This window comes from Crocodylus siamensis, chromosome 3, assembly GCF_052110815.1.
Source record: "Crocodylus siamensis isolate JL-2025a chromosome 3, ASM5211081v1, whole genome shotgun sequence".
NCBI classification, from domain to species: domain Eukaryota; kingdom Metazoa; phylum Chordata; order Crocodylia; family Crocodylidae; genus Crocodylus; species Crocodylus siamensis.
Genome location: NC_143397.1, coordinates 183,445,590 through 183,465,394, shown reverse-complemented (window position 1 = coordinate 183,465,394; position 19,805 = coordinate 183,445,590). Strand labels below are relative to the sequence as shown.

The window sequence follows — 19,805 nt, the reverse complement described above, 5'->3', positions numbered from 1 at the left end:
TCTATATGGTCAGCCATTTACAGAAGCATCACTTAATAAAATAATAATATTGATGGTTACATTACTGCAACCAGCCTTGACCTTCAGATTACATACCCAGTATGGAATTATTAAATCATAAAAATGCACAACAGTTCTGTTATCATAAGAGTAAAGATTTGATGCCATCAATTCAGCATGACCATAAATCATCACATTCAAATCTCGTTTCTTTCCAGGCTTAAGCATAGTTCTTTCCTTTCCGCAGTCACTATACAACATTTACAAGTAAGTGCCTTAACATAAGTGCTTTACCATTTTACTTAAAACATTGCATTTAATGGTTTTCTCATACAAGACATAACTGTTTGGAACATTTGAAAAACCTTTGTTTCTTTCAGCCAACTACTGGACTACAAGTGTAGTATATGTTTTCGTGTGTCGTTTTCAGAGTCTGTGACACTGGTTTCTTTTTGTGTTTGTAATTCTCCCAGTTTCCCTTTCACTTTTAGTCTTCCAGACACACAGTCTAGCTCATTTCCTCTTTGTAAGTGTTTTTCACCAGGTACATTAAATAGATTAATTCTATTGATTAACAATACCTTATTCAAATGTGCTCATAGTTTTCTTTGCTATTGGCTACAAAAGTAGATCAGTACAGGTGATTACCTTAAACCAGTTTATCCTTTTCCAAATCTCTTAAAACTCCTCTCCATAAAATGCACAGAAAACTTTGGTCAGGTAAATGCTGGGCAAGTTGTAACTTGTGATTATTGTTGATTGGCTTATTACATCTATGGATGATACACACGCTACCCAGGGTAGTTACTCGACCCTGAAACAGCTGTTTTCTGTTATATTTTTCTCTTTTTTATTTATTTCTTACCCTGCCTCCCTTTGTACATCTGTTTTTTCAGACTCTAACCTCTTTGCTGGAACTATAACTAGGGATCTACTTAAAACACATGGAGGGGAAGTAAAAATTGCACCTGGCACCATTTTCGTGGTCTTTTTGTGGCGACTCCCTCCCTCCACCCCCACCACTGATTGGCCAAGGGTCCCTGGAAGCCCCGCCCCTCACTGCTGATTGATGGAAAGGGCTGCCTTTCATGTGGCTCCACTCCTTGCTGGTGATAGGCAGAGAGGGCTCCCCTTGATGTGGTCCCACCTCTTGCTGTCGCTGCTGATTGGCAGAGCAGGGCAGGCCCACACAAAAGGCACCCTTCTTGGTCAATCAGCAGTGGAGGGAAGAGAGGATGGCTGCCATTTTGGCTGCTCATCTTCATGCTAGTGGTTTCCTCTCGACCCTGGTGGGCTGGGAGGCTGGTCTGCAGCAGCCAGTGCCTTCCACTGTGGAACCATTTTATTTTTAGTAAGTTTCTTTTCCTTCCCATGATTCCATGGAAAATCATGGGGTACAGCAGTTCTCACAGTAATTGCAGAAACAGCCTTTTTTGGTGGTTTGTGTGAAATTGTAAAATTGCAAATTGAGTAGATCCCTGACTGTAACCTGCCAATGTTAAGAACAACTTGGTAAAAGCCTATAGGCATCAGTGGACACGTTTACATGTGCACCATTACTGCGCAATAACTTAGGTTGTTGTGCAGTAACTGAAAATTACTGTGCAGTACAGGTACATGACTACACGTGCACGCCCATGCTGCACAATAACTATGATGACTTACACCTACTTGGTAGTAAATTTGCTACCTGCGAGTAATTACTGTACAGTGAGGTACATATAGATGCCTTACTGTGCAGTAACCCTGTTTGTATGGACTGATTTGGGAGTAACTCCCAAGTCAGTGCATACAGTGTTACTGTGCTGTAATGCCTACATGTGTAGATGCTAAAAACTGCTTAATGCTCAGTGAGTTGCTATGCAGTAAATACATGTGTAGACACACCCAGTGAAATATAAATAACAAAGATTATGTAGATTAAAATCTAGATACCATATAAAATAATACAACTCTCCTAGCACAACCAGGGCTGTTAGACTCATTTACAAAGGTGCACACAACTTCTGGGGACAGACATAGGTAGGTTCTGAGCCTCTTGCATCCACCCACACATGATCTTGCTGAGCTGCTGAAGCATGCTATCCACCATAACATATGATGTCTATCACCTGCATGGTGGGCCAGACCAGGTAGGATTAAGTTCCCTGTAGCGCAGTTCCCACTTGAGATGTCCTCAGTGACTGTCTAACTCTGTTCCATCCCTAAAACCATGCTGTACTATAAGGCAGAGAAGGAAATTACACATAAACTGGTACAAGTGATCAGAAACTTGTTCAAATCTGTAATGCAGCAGAAGTTCAGTGCATATAAACCACTTTCAAAAGGGCCTAAACCAGCTTAAGCTAAATCTGGATGGTAATATCAGACTTAACTGATTTAAGTTAAATAGGTTTATTGAACTTCTGTCCCAGATCTCCTCCAGAGTCAGGCTGTCTGCTCCAGCCAAGCAAGGGGGCATGCTCTAGCACATCCTGGCTTCTGGCCTGGGCTGCTGCAGTCATGTGGCTGCTTTTCTGGAATCAAAACTGAATGTGTGTTCACTTGCTTATCAGTTCAATCTACACAGCTTAGGCTAACCTGCAAAGATTTAATTGATTCAGATTTCAGCTTTTTGACTGCCTGTACTTAGCCCTAAAGTTCAACACGTGAGACAGTTGTTATGGGCATGTGATGGTATTTGTTCCCTTCTTTCTCAGCACTTTCTTTCTTTTTCCTATGCTTTAGGGCTTTTGCTGGTCAATAAGGGCCAGAAAGAAATACCTTACCTTCCACCCACTCTATGAATACTACTGATTTCTGTTTTTCAGGGGGGAAAGCCAGGGAGGGGCATTCCTCTTCCTTTAACCTATGGCATAGGGTCTCCTTAGTGTTTTGGGTATTGTGCCATGTAGTTGCAAGTGAAGGTTTAAAGTGGCAAATAGGGAGATTGTTTGGGTAAATGATGGCCTGTGAACACAGGAGACTGGGTTTAATGGCCCAAAAGTCTCCTTGTAGTCCTATGTTCCTATGCCTTGTATTATATTTTTCTTCTTATGTAAACATGGGACATGGCTTCTGCCTTCTGGCTTAAGAGACAATATGTATAATTTCTGTTACAGGAGCTCCAAACTCCAATCCAGGCAGGTATAAATTCTTAAATCTGAAGGCATATTCACAAATTGTCTGGTAATTCAGAATCGAGGTTTTCCAGCAAATCTGCCCTCTTTCCTAACTTACAATAGGTTTGCTACTGCAAAATTTTTTGAAAGAGCAAAACATTTAACAGTTTTTATGCGGCTGTTTTGTGTGTGTTTGCATTACATATATATACACATATACATACATACACACATTCATGTACACACTTGTACACACACACATATTCAGGCTTTTTAAAGAAGGCGTCTTTCAGTATTTATTTATATATAATGTTTTTTCTAATCATATATACAACTATATAACTTAATCATGCAATCCTTTGCAAGGCAAATCTTCCATAGACATACTGTCTACTCAACAATTCAGTCTAAATAAGAACATAGAACCAGTATATAACATCTATCCTTTTTCCTAACTCTGACAGCTAATAGTCAATTCCTTATGACTTCCAAAACCTATTTGAAATTTCAAAAATCAAGAAAATGCAATGCTATTTCTGTTTATTCTATTTTTTATAATTAAAAGGATATTTTTCTGGTCAATGGCATTTTGGTGATGATGCAGCCACACTCATTTAGCAGAAGTATATCTACAACTAAACAGCAATGCTATTAGCCACAAATGTTAGTTTTACATTTACTACAGTGTGTGTGGATGTGCTAGCTGAAAACATCAGCAGCCTCACATTAAATTTCATCATCTAGATAAAAATTTTCACAGCAACTCCACATGCTATGCAATAGGAAGACAATTACATTAACACAGCTACCGTAGGTCATTCCAGGTGAGCTTGCTATTTTTATTGCTAGATGTTGATAAATAGGGGAAGCTGACCCAAAAATACGGCGATAAAACATATACTCTGTCTAAAATTACACAAATCTTCAAGAAGTTCTTTTAGACTGTTTAAGCATCTCATGTATTGCACAGGAGTGATAACATGAGACATGGCTTGCTGTACTTCACAGAGCTTGTTCAAATTAGAGTTCTGCAGTTACTAGGGAAATGTAGATTAGGTAACATGTTTTGCTCATTAAAACAGATAGTTCTGTTTATTTTCAGGGCATACTTAAAGCAAACACTGAAGAAAGATTCTTTCTATGATGGATGTGTACCTCTGGTGTCTCCTATCCTGCTGTTTACTCTCATTAGCATTTGGGTGACTTTATCTCCATACAATATACTTGCAAAAGAAACCAGAATGTTTTTCTGGATGTTTGGTGTTACTTTCTCAAATATTCTTGTAAGTATTTTGTGACTGTGAAGTGTATTTTGAGACAACTTTCTTTCAGCAGGACTGTTCTTTGATTTGATGCAAGTAAACCCAAGAGCAATGTTAAATCTCCTAGAAGCATTTGCACTGGTCTTTAGTTCTAGAATCAAGGATCAAAACAAAGCTCCCACATTGCAGTCTCCTTTATAAAAATGTATTGTATCAGTTGTTAGAAATGCTGAAGGTTACACTAATTTTTAGTTTTTTACTACATTGTAGCATTTTCATATGGGCTTTTCGAACAACGCTGAGGACTAGAAAAAAGGCTATGTACCACTGGTGGGTGTGAAATTTTGAGTATATAAGTGATATATAGGCCTCACCATGGCCTTGTGCTCAGTGGTGATTTTCTCTTGCATCTCCATTGTTCTCTAGCACCTCCTTTCATTATCTTCTAATGTGGATTGTGCAAGAAATCTTTTTGAGATCGGAAAGAGCTTACAATAGAATAACAATGAACATTATTTTTAATACATAAGATCTCATTGAAATCATGGTATGAGCCCCAATTCAAGTTAGTAATTGGCTTTATTGGAACTTAGATACATGCTGAAGTGCTTTGCTAAATCAGTGCCTTATGTTAAAAATTGACTGCCCTGAAACAAATCCTAGAAAAATGTTGTATTTTTTGCAAAAAAATACAGTTTAACATATATCAGTAAATAGTATAACACAAAGCAAAAGGATACAAGGCTATTTCAGAGAATTATGAGTAAACAATTAGCTTTATACCGTGATCTACAAAGGCACTAAGATATTGGACAGTCAGTAGCTTTTCTACAAATTTTCAGTAGTACCTTGTTCCTGCAAAAATAAATATAGTTTAGTAAATTTAGTGATGCATATTTTACACTATATTTTATTGACACTATATTTTAATAATTTGTAGTGCACATTTCATTATATAAGTGAATTTCAATCAAAGCTGTGATCGCTGCAATATAGGGCATGTATTTCTTAATATGTAAAAGCACAAGTTACTTGGATTTACAAGCATTTAGTCTCATCAAAAGTACTGCCAATTTCAAGAGATCAGAAACCATGAGTAATTAGATTCTATTTTGTTCCTGCTGAGCTGCAGTGCACACATGCGTGTGGGTGAGAGTGATGTTAGCACTGTCTGCTCTCAACCCCACATTTGCCCCTCCCCTCCCCAGCAATTGATTCTGACTGAAATTTTGAAATAAATCATGTCTGTCCAGTCCCTGCATCAATTCTCCCCTTCCCACCTGCCCAGCCCCCACCCAGGCCCATGTGAGCAAAAATGAGTGTCTATGTACGGCGCTCTTTTTCCAAGCATCCTTTTAAAATTATGGTCAGAACTGAAGTAGATCCATCATGGGGAATGCCAGTCTTGTTTTTCAAGGCTACAAATTTTGACTGCAAAATTTTTCATTACATAATATATACTTTTTCTAAGCAAGTAGTCTGTGCCCTAAAATGAGAAAAACATGTATTTCGTATGAGGAAGAAAGGTATTCCAGAGTTTGACAGAAGGCAGACTCAACTTAAACATCTCAACCAATCAAGAAGAACTGTGGCAGGATACATTTAAGGGGAAAAAATTAAGCAAGCCAAAAATTTCTTGTTAGGCTGCAGTTTATCACAGCTATGCAGTGTAATGTGTGTTTCAAGGTCCTGGTTTACTAAAATAACCACTGCTGTATGGGAGTTACGTGCATTAAACATGTATAAGTAGCAGTTCAAACTACTACAATTTAAAGAGCAAAAAGCTACATTTCCTTTTCCTCCAGTAGTGTTTACACACAGTCCTTTCAGAGACTGAGAAGTTGTCATAGTGATAGCTTTTCACCCTGAGTTTTGATACATCAGGTTTTCATTATCTATTTTGTAGACCACAAACTGCAGCCCACACTTCTTTACCTGCCAATAGCTTGCACTTCTCATTCCTTTGACAACATGTTTATATGCCCAGTAGGTACATTTGGCTTAAAGCCTGCTTTCAAACTTGACCTCATAACAATTCAGTATCAGAATAGGCAGGGAAGACAGAGGCCTCCTGGGAAAAGAGAAAGAGAGATGCTTTTAACTGGAAGGTCTAAGAGACAGGTAGCAGAAAACCAAGGAAGGTCCAGAAAGAATTGGTCAGCGTGCCTCTCTATATGGACAGCTCCTTTCTTTTCCTCCCTCCCTCTCACAGTCTGTCCCATTGGCAGCCAGCAGTAGCACGGATCCTGGATGCCGCAAAGTGAGGCCGTTGGAGAAAGCTCACTGTGCATGTGTCTGCTGGGCAAGACTGCAGCTGTCATGCTGAGACTGGAGCTGTCTGTAGAGAAAGGGGATGTGGCCACACTCCTGCAACCCTCTGGATTCATCCCTGGCAGCCAAAGGCAGCATTGCCTTTTGGAGCCACACCATTCACCCCAAGGAGTGATTTTCTTGATCTGAAACAAAACTCCCCTGAGAAATATCCAGGCAAATTGTATATGGGCAAGTAGGAACAAGAGGCAAATGATCAAACTTTTATATGAATTGCAGGTACTCTTAGAAACCCCTCTGAGGCAAGGAGAGATTTCTGTTCATAGCTGAACACTTCTATTAAGGTTTTAGGGTTCAGCAGTAGAGAGTTTGGCCCTTTTGGAGCAGGTCAACTGGACAGAGCAGGGTGCCCTCACATATACATCAGATTTAAATCTTGTCAGATTTTCCTACATACCTTAATAGGCAATATTAATAAAACAGTTCCTACAAAAAGAGAAGCTACTGTATAACCAGGCAACAAAAAAATATAGAAAATATGGTCATATGATTCCTAAGTATAGTAATAGGCATGTGGATTGTAAAGGGTAGGAAGACTTAAGGCGTTCCATACTGGGTCAGATCAATGGTTCATCTAGCCCAGTATATCATTTCCAATGGTGACAGGAATGGATGCTGTACAGGGAGAGCACTGAACCAGATCTCCCTGGAGTGACTGATCTCCTGTTAAGTACCCTCCCTGGCATCTGCCATTATAGGTTTAGAGATTCCAGAGGAAATGTCTTCAGTCATTCTATTCAATAACCATTAGCGGCTCTATCATCCATGAATTTATTCAGTCCCTTTTTGAGCCCTGGCTATGCTATCTGCTTCCACCACCTCCTGCGGCAATGAATTCCAAAAGTTAACAATGTGTTGAGTAAAGTACTTGCTCTTAGTTATCTGTCACCTACTAATTTCAGCAGGTGCTCCTTAGTTCTAGTATTCTGGGACTTGGTGAACAACAGTTCCCTGTTCAGTTGGTCCGTTCCCTTCATGATTTTATAGACCTCTGTCACATGCCCCTTACCCAAATTGAAGATGACTTCGAATTTTAAGATGATCCCCCAGTGATTAAATCAGGAGTTGGCAGCATTTTTGACTGGAGTGCCAAAAAAACCCAACCTCAACCCACACCTTGACTTGGCATGCCAGGGGCAGATGGTTGGGGAGCTGCAAGGGGCCCTATCTTTGTTGCTAGTGGTGGGTGCATGCACGCCTCCAGGTGGATGGCAAGGGTGGTGCCGGGGTTGTAGTTTCCTGGACCCTTCATTGTCCATGTGTCCCAAGGTGTGCATGCAGCCACTACTGGCCACAGCAGCAGGCAGGCTGCAAACAGCTGCACTGAGGTGCAGAGCCCTGGCTCTGTGGCCAGTGGTGGCTGCATATGTGCCTTGGGGTGCACAGTGGAGAAGGGGCCAGGGCAGCATAACGCATTGCCAGCAACAAGCCAGGATGGGGCTCCGCACATGGCTCACAGTAGCTTGCAGCCTCCCAGCTGCCTGCCACAGCCACAGGACCCTGCTGCCCACTGCAGAGTCTGGGCTGCTTGCAGCAGGCCTTGCAGTCTCCCTGTCACCTCCTGCGAGCAGCCTTAGCTCTGTGGCCAGTGGCAGCTGCCCAGAGCCTGGGCCAGTTGTGACATGCCAAGCAAAATGGCCTCGTGTGCCATGTTCTGGCATGCATGCCAGGGGTTGCTGACCTCTGAATTAAAATTATAACACATTTATAATTTCCTGTGTATGGAATCCAGTTAGTGGAAGGCCATCTTAAATTCCCCCCCTGACTCCCCATGGCTGTGGCAGGGAAGGAAGTGGCCGGGGGCAAGGGATCAGGGTTTTGTTTTTGTTTTTTTCTTTTTAAACCATGCAACAGTATATTTTAAAAGACCTTGAATGCAAGCAGCTGGACATCTGCAGTTATTCAGCAAAATACAGTGTTTTTTCACCAAGAGTATGCCATTGTATATAATATACACCTTGTTTTTGAAAGGCAGCATGAAAAAAAAATCTTTCTTGTAGTAATTGGGTGGCAGCAGTTTCGGAGCCACACCTACTGCCAACCCTGCATGCAAGGTGTGGATTTTCAAAAATCTTTTCCTTTAAAAATGGGATTGAGGCACCTTTGAACTTTTTGTCCCAGTCTTGTTAAGTTTAGTTTAGTATTTAGTCATTTTAAGCAGAAAAAAATCTTTGAGGGTGTAAAAAGTAGAACATATGTTATGAAAATGTGACTCCAAACTCATTACAGTTTCAGGATCTCAAAATAATATTAGTATATTTCACTTACACAGCACTTTACATATTCCTTCTATCATTCTGACTAGGACCCCTGTGCTTTGAATCTTCACAAATTCTTGAGAGCCCATTTCTTCATAATTTATCTAGATAATCTGGATTTCCCAGGTGGCTGTGTGAATGTAGAATGCATGAATGTCCAATTAAAGACGATAATGTTTAGAAGCAGCACAAATGCATATACCGCATTGTTCACTTTAAGTAATGTGAGTCAGTGGGTAATTTAGTCATACCAAGTGAATGCAGTACTTTGCTCCTGTGATTAAGTGTTTGCATGTTCAATTTAGCATTGCACTTTTATGAGCATCTGTGAAAACTTCAAGTGTCAAACAAACTGCCCTTTATGCAAAATTGTTCTTAAACTCATAAAGTGTAACATGTCAAAACACTGTCTCCATAAAAGCAATGTATGTTTTACATTACATGTAATAAAGTGCTTTAAGAATTGCAGCCAATAAAGGAGCAAAGACAATCATTTATGGTAAATCTCAGACTTGGAATGAACCCAGTTTCCCAATCCCAACTCTTTTTCAATCAAAAACACTCCACCAGGCAAACTAGCTGGTTTCCTTTAAGTAAGCTACCCCTGTGCTTCTTACCTGGCTGTTTATATTATTCCAACAGGTCAGGATGATCATTTGCCAGATGAGTAACACCAGACCCAAAGTTTTCCACTGGTTCCTGTTTCCACTAGCGCTTGTGGTCTACACAGCAGTAACCGGGCAGCTGGGGAGGATGGAGCCAATGGTACTTGCCTTATTCAACGTGTTTGTCACAGCTGCTCATGTGCACTATGGCATCTGTGTGGTAAATATCTGCTTTTCTAATTTTATTGCTGATTGCAGACAAAAAAATTGCTACTGATGCAGAAGAGAGAGAAACTAATTTTAGTGCACTTGGTGTTGAAGGAGGGGGCTAGGTTCTTCAGATTTTCAGTGTATCCTTTACTGTCCAAAGTTACAAAGTCCTAATTAAAGACTTGCTCACTGTAGGCACCATGTTACCACAAGGAAAGACGCTTATGTTGCTCAAAATATTACAGAAAAATGACTGCTCTCAGCTTGAAAACTATCAGGGTAATAATCTTTGTTGATGTGTTGTTGCACATCCCCAGTCTCTCTCTCTTTCCCCTAAAGGTGCACTGATATATTGGTCCATATCATATTGGCAACAATAAAAGGAAAATTGACATTATTGGTAATTGGCTTTTTTGGCTTATGCGGCCAATAATATCGCCAATAAATGCTGTGTGCACGTGCGCAGCCACAGCATTCACACTGCCAGCTTGGCAGCTTGGAGAGCAGTGTCCAGCTGGTAAGTCTATTGAGGGGAAGGAGTGTGATGGAGGGACAGGCATTGGGTGGGGAGAGAAGTAGATCGAGGCCCCTGCAGTGAGGGAGGGAGTGGGGCTGGGGCAAATGCTGCCCAGCCAGGGTGGGGCGAGGCCAGGATGGAGCCGCAGCTCGTTCAGGGGTGGGTGCGTGTGTGTGGGGAGGACAGCTCCTGCTGCTGCGTGCACCTCCAAGGGAGGGGTGGGTGTGCCTCCCAGATCTGTGCACAGGGTGAGGGTGGGCTGCCACTGTGGGCTGGAGCCAGGGGCAGCACTGGCTTCTTCCCTGCAGGGGGGCTGGGCTGGGGCTGCGCTTGAGGCAGGTAGCAGTAGTACTGGGAGGGGGGGTCTACAGAAAATTCTGGGGTGGCGATAGCCCCCCTCCTCCTTAGCCTCACTCCCAGTGCTGCGACTGCCTGCCCAAGTGCAGCTCCGGCCCAGTTGCCTCACTAGGAAAAGCCTGGTGCCACTCCCAGCCCCAGCCCACAGCAGGCAGCCCACCCTCACCCCACACACAGATCTGGGGGGCACATGCCCTTCATGCCTCCCCTGGGGGTGCATGCAGTGCTGGGGGCTATGCCCCTTCCCCATGCCCAACAGACAAGCTGCTCATGGCTCCATCCTGCAACCTGCCCTGACTGGGCAGCACCTTCCCTTGACCCAGCCCCAGCCCCACTCCCTCCCTCACCACAGGGGCCTCAACCCCCCATGCCCTTCCCCTGCCCGCCCATTTCCCCTAAACAGACTTACCAGCTGGATGCTGTTATCCAAGCTGCCAGGCTGCATATTGGCAATCAGATTGGTATTGGCCAATATGGCTTGTTAATAATTGACAAGCAGTATTGGCCCAAAAAATCTTTAGCAGTGCACCCCTACTTCCCTCTTACCTAGAGAATTACTCAAATCAAATCTGGAAAGTTGCAATAAAGAAAAACATTAATAAAAATAAGTTTAAATATGCAAGTTAAGCCACAGTCCATTATGCACTTTCCTCTCTTCACTACCACCACACTACACCAATGCCATCATTCTGTGCAAAATACAAGGATCTTTTAAGTTTTCAGATTACATGGGTATAATTTTGTTATTTACTACCTTCTGACTTAATTATCAAATTAATTTTTCCTCAGCATTTTATCTTATAAAATAATTCTTAGAGCGTGCCATAATTGGACTTTCCTTGCAGAGATGTCTCATATAGCAGAAATTTCATTTAGTAGGCATTTGACTAACATCTGTTTAGTTAAGAGCTGCTGTTGAGTTTACAGGGGCTCTTTGCTCCTTGCCTTAAAAAGGCAGCCCCTTTTTAGCATGTGGATGCAAATCCTGTAGCAGATTTTAAGAGAAATATCAATGCAGACCCAAACTGTACAGATCAGAATCATTTGGACCAAGTGCTGCTGGTAGAAATAACCCCAGTTTTACTGACATTTTATGACATTTCTGTGACCTTTGGTCAGCACTGGCTTAATCTTTCACCAGTATATTGCATGGGAAATTTGAAATCAAAACTCACTTGTCTTAATGGGCATAGTTCTTCAAGTAAATTCCCTCAGGGTAGAAAAGCAGTGACTGTGAATTCCGATGCTTGTATTATGTTTTTAATCAACACTCAAACCTCTGATTTATCTTTAGGTGAGACAGTTGAGTGACTATTTCAACATTTATACCTTTTCCCTAAAGAAACGCATTCGAGAATGAAGTCTTTGCTGTGACCAGGACATGAAACACTACCATGGGGCTTCTTAGGTGCATTTATCTGATAAACAGTGCAATTCCATTGATTAAAATATTGAACTATAATGGACAAGATATTTAAAACCCTGGAATACTGAGCTATGGAGCAGGATGTTTAATAGAAGAGAATTCTAGTTGAGAAAGTAAATCCTTAGTCACTCTGCTGCTAACTTAACTTTTCTACCTATTCAGACCAAAGCACTTCCTTATTTAAGTCCTTACTCCTCCTCCTCTTGTTTGCTCAAGGCAATGGGAGCCACCCTTCTTAGCAGGCACACCCTCCCTGAGGGGACTCCAGTCCCCTTCCTTTGTCCAATCTGCTTTCTGCTCCCTACTCTCTGCTCCATGATCAATCTCCTAATCTGCTTTCTGCTTCCTGCCCTCTACTCCCTGCCTGATCTACTCCTTTGCCTTCAGCTTCCTGCCCTATCTGTTACTGTACTGCCTGACTCCTGCCCGATGTGTCATGTGCCACACACAGGCTGGCCATGCTACTTGTGACAGTGCCACAGGTTGGCCATCTGTAGCTCAAGGTATCATGTTTCAACTTCTTTGTTTCTACCTCCAAAGTCATTCACACATCACCCTTAATTTAATTTAAATTGAACCAGTGCCTTCTTTTTATCCTATTATGTTCCTCAATGAAACCATATTTAATGTCAACTAGATATCCTTCCTCCCCACTCACATCTCCATGCCTGCTTCACTGATGCCCCATTTATATGGATTTCCTGACATCTGAGCCACAATCCACGTCTGTTTCCCTTGCCAAGTTTAACTTCTCTCACATTACCAAAAAGGTTAACCCCGGTGCAATGTCTGCTCTCTCTCACATTCGCTAGTGTAGAAGAGATGAGATCAGGAAATTACAACCCAAACAAAACCCTCCCAATCCCATACTCTTTTTCTGGTCTCCCAGTAAGCCTGGTCGAATGCATGTCTATCAGGCCACAGGTTCCAGGTCAGCAATTGTCTTTCTATCTTTTGTAGCAGATAGTATCAGTACTTAACTAAGTAAACAAGCATTTTATCCCATTATAAGAGAATATAAGAATAAATTTGTCCCCCAAACTTGAAGATTCTTTAATCTCACTGTGATGATAAAACGCAGCTGGTAACTGGGCATGTGCATCTTAGAGCCACAAAGCAAGTAGTAAACAGTGAGCCAGTCAGATTTTGTGTTAGTTAACCAATCCTGTTTTTCAGCTGCAGTGCTTGGAAGACACAGGTTTGTGGTTTAAATGTCAAGCAATGTACACTCTAATAGTAGATGGCTTGACCTGTTTTTCAGACCTAGATCATTCCTAACAGGGTACTCTCCCACAAAGTGATATAACCTGCATGTGACCTCCAAGGGCAAGTTTGAGTCCAGTTCTCCCATCCTCCACAGGGGAATGTCTCATTATCTTTATAACAACAGAAATTAGGTATTAGCAATGATAAAAAAAAATCCAAGTATATTACATATTTTGATTAGGCTTTACTTCTCTTATCAATCTGTCATACCGGAATCAGCAAGAGTCCAGGGTGGTGGAGATAGTCTGGCTTTAGCCGAAGACCACAAAGGTCTTTCTATAATCCCAAATTTTGATGTTGTTTGGGTTCCAGCGGTCTGTATTTTTAGATTTGGCAGCCAGGTGTTCTAGTATCATCTATTTATGAGTTTGCAGCTTATCTGGCCAGTGTGCCATGGATGAATCAGTGACTTGGTTAAACTTATTCTTTAAGTGTATGGAATGACAAATCCCTTTCCTTCCAAATCTACATGGAGACAAAAGATGTTGGTTTGATTGCCTCAAGGCTTTTTTGAAGACTAAGGAGCTTCTGGGTGTCCAGAACAGGATTCCAATGATGCCTGAAGCCACCCTTGTTAAATTAACCCCAGGTCAAAAGGTTATTTAATGAGAGATGCAAGAAAGGCACCCTGTAATTAATAAACTGAAGTTTGACAGTTTAATTTCAACTACATCTGAAACTTCATTCTTTGACAGAATTGTATACTAAATTCAAACACTATATACACTAGACTATGTTCTTCTTACCTGCTTTGACACCTATATTTTTGAAAATTTCTGGAATATAATAGGAAATATCTAGAAAATACTTTTGTAAATGAAAAGTAGGTTGTACTTTACTTCAGGTAAAGTATTTGGAGTGTAGGTTAAAAGCCTACTTTTCCTTTTTATTCATAAACAGTTGGAAATGTGTGCTCATAGAATGGCTTCATAAGGTGTTTTGTATTTTAGTGAACTATTCCAAGGTGCACAGATATAAAACTTGAAATGGCAGAAGCTATTTTATCTATAAAATAAACATTTTATAGATAAAAGCATGCCACACATTTGTAATATAAATGAATTTCTTATAATATTGTTTAGTGTGGAATGTAACATGTACAACTGTTATGTCCATCATTTTTTTTAATCAATGAGATTTGTTAGAGATAAGCTGAAATATAAATGTGGATAATGTATTGTACATTGCATTGTACAATGAAATATACTGCACTGTCAGAAGATGTTGGGGAAAATAAATTAATTGTGATTCAAAAAAACAGAATAAAATGTCTTTTGTTCATAGGACAGCATGATCACCGATTGACTTTTTTTTGTAAGGTCTGCTGAGGATTATGGAGAAGAAAAATTCGTTTCCCTTCAATAAATGCCTTTTCCCCCATTCATCTGTGCTAGACACGGTTATTTTCACAATCATTTTCAAATGAAAATGTGATTGAAATGTACATGTTTTTCATTGTAGAGCATAAAACAGCAGAGATTTGCTCACTCACTTTTCCAGTGAAAGGCATCTATCAAAAGAATGAGCTCGCTGAAGTAATTAACTTATGGTTGGACAGGGGGGTCATTCAGGTTTCTGTCCACCTTTTTGGCTTTAAGCTCTCCTTTCCCACTGAAAGCTGCTCATCTAAGAATCTCTATGGGTGCTTTGTGCACATTCTGAACTGTCCTCATGCTGCGGGTTCAAAGCAATCACACAGCTTCAGACAAGAAAAAGGCAAACCTCGAAGCAAAGGTCAGGAATGATTTAGATTTGATCCTTCACTCTTCTGAGAAGGAAAGTATACACTTACAGCCCTATTCCTGGAGGCTTAGACCAAGTATTAGAAGAACATTTCCTACAGCACACCAAGGCTATGAACAGACATTGCACTTGTCCTTGGACAAATTATGCCCGTGTTTATTCTGGAACAGCAATATCCTGGCATCAGTGTGTACACACACCGCCCTTCTGATCAGGGGTTAGTGAGCAGCTGAAAGGAATCCAATTTTCTGCCATTGATTCAATGATGTAATTGCAGGATAATAGTTCAGATACACTTTGCAATGTCTCAGGATAAACCGTTAGTACTTCTTATCCCATGAACCTTTTACGATTTAACCTGGGACAAAGGACACGGATATATAAATTACTGCATTTTGTCCTGGGATAACATACCTTGTCCCAGAACAAATGCAACACCTGTTTGTAGTCTGGAGTCAGAGCCATGGAGTTGGCTTTGATGTATTCCTCTACACAAAGCAAATATTTCTGTTGTCAATGTAAATAATTTTTAGATGTGGAATTCTTAATGCTAAGCCTCTCCATCAAAAGTCCATTTGGATCTTCCCCATCTTTCTTGCACTATTAGCATTCCCTTTTTGGAGCTTCTCTGCACCTGCTAGTTTCTTCAAATGTTGCTGTTGCTTTTCCTCCAAACCAAAACTAGACATTTAGCAGTCTGAGATTGGAAAGACTTGACCAAAAAGACAAATCATAATTTTTTTTGTATTTCCATTCATCTTATTGTATGATCTGTGGAAGAGTGATACAATCACTGTGTTCTTGAAAAGCAATTCCTTCATACATTAAAGAAATGAACTATATTTTGTTTTAAACTGTTTGCCTTTTTTGCTCTTCTCCTACAGGTGATTAATGATTTTTGTTTAATATATATTTAAAAACAGAAACGTACCAATTTAAACTCTTTTGAATAGTCTGTAGAGTTAGACAGATTTTAACATATATTTTTTTATTAAATATGTAAAAAGATAAACGCAAGTCAAGTTATTCACATATTCAGAGACAAAAAAAATCTATTCTACCATGCGACAATTTGTGGGTAATGTAAAATGATACCAATACATCTGAATAAGACTTTTTGCATCTATTATGTCATTACTTATCTATTTATAATTAACAATACATATGTTTACATTCCTTTCAGTTTACATTTAATATATAACCAAAGCTTTATGGTGTGCTATTTAGTAAAAGTAATTACAAATGCATATTAAAACCATAACGGAATAATGGGGTTACTCACCACGGAGGGAGGTGAACTCTTTCCCCTTCCAGAGTATCTCTCCCCTCAGCACAACTGAATCTCAAGTCCTTGAGAGGATAACTTACCACCCCTGCAATTTATGATCTGAAGCAGTGAAAGTGCTATACTACATAGATACTATAAGGTGAGGAGAAAAGGCAGATTTTGTTGTACTTCTGATTGAAAGAAGTAGAGCAGGGTTGCCTTGATGAGAACCATTTGAGAGGGGGAAAAATCTGAAGCTTTGGAAAGCAAAGTACTTTTTTCCTACAGTGCTCTCCAAAGCTGCTCCTTTAGAAATAGAAAAATAGTGGGACTCTATCACTGACCATGATCTGCTACTGATGAACAACAGCGTATGGTCAGATCCTGAATTCTTTACCCACCAGGAACTGGAGAGAACATAACAGGGTATCTGGAAAAGGAAACAATTAAAAACAAGGCTATTGAATTCTGTCTGTGAATACATTTATATACCTTTTTAGAAAGTTCTCCTTTAAAATTTCTTTATGTAGAAGATTCTAACTGAAACCAAACAAGTCAATTAAACCAAAAACAGTAACAAGAAGTGCTAGATTTCAGGGTACAGCACTTAGGAAGTGTGGGAGTAATGCTGAGGGCAGAGCCAGAAGACTTTAAAACCCACTGGACTGCTGCAAAGCTAAGGGTACAGCTGAGGAAATAGTAAAACCTGTTCCAACATTTGATAGCACTGGCTGTGGTGTGACACCCAGTAGGAGAGATCTCTCATGTTTAAAGTAGAGCCACTTTGCTGCAAAAGATTTTTTTTCCAAATCTGTTTTAAAAGTAAACATTCGCTACAACTGTCAATTTAGACGTGGAGCTTAATCAGTAAAGTAATTCTATAAAGGTCTGAAAAAGGATAAACCACTCCAAAGATTTAATTTGGTTTTTCAGTGACCTTAGTTTGGGATGTAACTTCCTTGTGCCTGCTGAATCAAATAACCAGAGTGGTAAATTGACACTTAAGGGGGAAAGGGGTTGGAAATCAAGTGTCAGAAGCCAGGAAGCCCAAGTGTAAAAGAAAGGTGATGAAGAAACAAACTAAATGTACAATGGTAAGCTGAAAAGTCCAGAAAGCTCTGTAATCAACGGCTTGCTGCAGGAACACCTTTGGGACTGAGTCGGGTTCAGATTTGCAGCGTGCCAGCCTACTGACCTGTTTTAGTCTCTTACAGGTGGTTCCCTACTAATGTATTCTTTATGCACATCAGGGCTTCTAACTGATGCACTAAGTCTGAAGCATCTAAGGGAAAAATTGGTCTTCAGTCAGTATTCAGATCATTTAATTAAAGGGAGAATTGCTTAAGGGTTTCTAGGGCTGGTTCTTTAGCAGGCTTGCTGCTAATGTTTGGACATGCCTAGCCCTAGTCATGACATTTTCATGTTCTGTATATGGATGGCTGAGGAGAGGATGGAGACTGGGAAAGAGGAACTCCTACCGATGTGATCCTCACTTGTAAGGGTGAGAGGCAGAATGCAAGGCCAGAGATGATGTTCTGCAGATGCAGTTTTGGTGGGGAAGAGATTGGTCTCCTGAATCAGCAGTGAGCTCTGTAGATACAGAGCTGAAGCAGGAGAAAGAGAAAAATAAATAGGTGACCTTAAGAAGGAAGAAGCAGGGAAACTGAAAGGACTTTCAAACAGTTAAGTGGACATGTATCTTCCGGAAATAGAAACACATCGTGCAGCTTTCTAACATGCTTTGGTGTAGAAAACACTCAAGGACTTTTTAAATCTTTACTAAGGAAAATGTTGCCTTGTCTTTTGTTTTATAACTACAGGATGGGAACAATGCGAGTAACATAAGCTTTCCCCCTCCACAATACACCTCATCATGATAGCTTAAATATCACTTCTGCTGTCTCCTTTTTTCCAATTATCTGACCAAATTTTTGCTCCAAGGCAGATGTACTTGAATGAACCAAGTGAGATGCACATCTAGTGGTATAGTACTTCTCGCCACAAGGGATGTCATAAATACGTTAGAACAAATTACAAATGTGTCATACTTACGACAAAAGAAAAAAATAAATATATATATTTTTAAAAAGCAGAACAAATCTCAAGCAGCCAAGTGGTGAAGTTGCAGTGATGTACAGTAGGTGATGTAGCCCTACGACCTCTTGGGTAGATACACTGAAAGGAGACTTCTGCAAAATGCATCTTGGCAAAGTATGGGTACAGAATGCAGTGGCTGGCTGGCACTCACTACGGTACATAAACGTTAATGGCAGACTGGGAGTGACTGGTTTCAAGTTTGAGGCCACACATGTTCCATTCTCCAGAAGAAAGTTCCCACACAAAATGAAAAATGTCAAAGATGTTGGACGGATCAGTACTCTTCTTGCTGTGGGGGCTGTTCATGAACCTGCTCTTCACCTTCATGCTCTTCTGTGTGGCTCTCCTGCAAGTTAAAAAAAAGTACCTGATTTCATTTCAAGCCTGCCAAGGTAATACATCCTTTCTTGGACATGCTAGCGCTAGCATTTCCTTTCATCTCTGTATCCAACTGATACAATAAGTCCATTCATGAAACCACTGTGTTTGATTTGCTGAGCTATTTCACAAGTATGTCTATTTACTATAATGCTGTAGAATGAAATCTTGGACACTGGAGGTGCATTACAAGGTGTGCTGCCACTAGTTGTCCCCATGGAACCAAACATCCATGCACATCTGGATGTGGCTTACATGTACTGGTTATAAGAGAAATTTGGGCCAGACACAGATGTTGCACTTGTGCTAGGAGAAGCCCTGGGGAAATCCTGTACAGGAAAATTAACCCCTCTCCTGCCAATCAGCCTCCTGACGGTGTGTGAATTCTCTTGCAGTGAAGGGGGTTCTCCCCATGAAGGAATGCCCCTGCTGCACCCCCCATTGCTGTGGGTTGACCCAGAGAAGTGTGCGGTGAGGCAGGCTGCTCTGGGTTGGCCCAGAGTAGTGCAAGGAGCAGTAACTATTCTCCTGCAGTGGGGCTTTTGGAGACATCTGTGGCAGTTGCTGCTTTTCAAGAGCTGCCAACTGCCAGGAAGGGGAGAGGGTAGGCAGTCAATTAATGAGTGGCCCAGGGAGCAGCTCTGTCATGCCTCCTGGCTGGAGAGCTGGCCATTGACGCTTTTTAGCCAAGGGTCTGGAATACATGAATGCTCCAGCTCCTGAGGTAGTTTTCAACCGGTAAGAATTCTTACCTGTAGAAATGAATGTTTATATGTGACCTTAGCAAGCATTTTGCCAAGACAGCTCATAATATTTTGGGTGAGGGCCACACCTCAACTTTGATGCGCCTTCCTTAGGGTTAGCTACTACCACTAGCAGAACTGGCTTTAATCTCAAGTTTCCTTTTAAATACAGCATTCCTGCCTCCTGCACAAATGCACAAGTAGACAGATTTCTTTGCTTCCACTTCGCTTTACAACTTAAGTG

At 40.9% G+C, this 19,805-nt stretch overlaps 2 protein-coding genes across 7 annotated transcripts in view; one reads left to right on the top strand and one right to left on the bottom strand.

Annotated features, from left to right (window-relative positions):
- LOC149869207 (ethanolaminephosphotransferase 1-like) overlaps positions 1-15,189 on the top strand; it is an 85,779-nt gene extending 70,590 nt beyond the window's left edge. For both annotated transcript variants that reach the window (XM_090039931.1, XM_090039930.1), the window contains 4 exons: positions 219-267; positions 4,204-4,384; positions 9,595-9,777; positions 11,936-15,189. In XM_090039931.1, coding sequence (XP_089896057.1) covers positions 219-267; positions 4,204-4,384; positions 9,595-9,777; positions 11,936-12,001 — 479 coding nt within the window. In that variant the 3' untranslated portion in view covers positions 12,002-15,189. The remainder of the gene's footprint in view (positions 1-218; positions 268-4,203; positions 4,385-9,594; positions 9,778-11,935) is intronic.
- Positions 15,190-16,043: 854 nt separating this feature from the next.
- Positions 16,044-19,805, bottom strand: part of MAPRE2 (microtubule associated protein RP/EB family member 2) — a 138,033-nt gene continuing 134,271 nt past the window's right edge. For all 5 annotated transcript variants that reach the window (XM_090039927.1, XM_090039924.1, XM_090039926.1 and 2 more), the window contains one exon: positions 16,044-18,786. In XM_090039927.1, the coding sequence (XP_089896053.1) occupies positions 18,715-18,786 (72 nt within the window). In that variant the 3' untranslated portion in view covers positions 16,044-18,714. The remainder of the gene's footprint in view (positions 18,787-19,805) is intronic.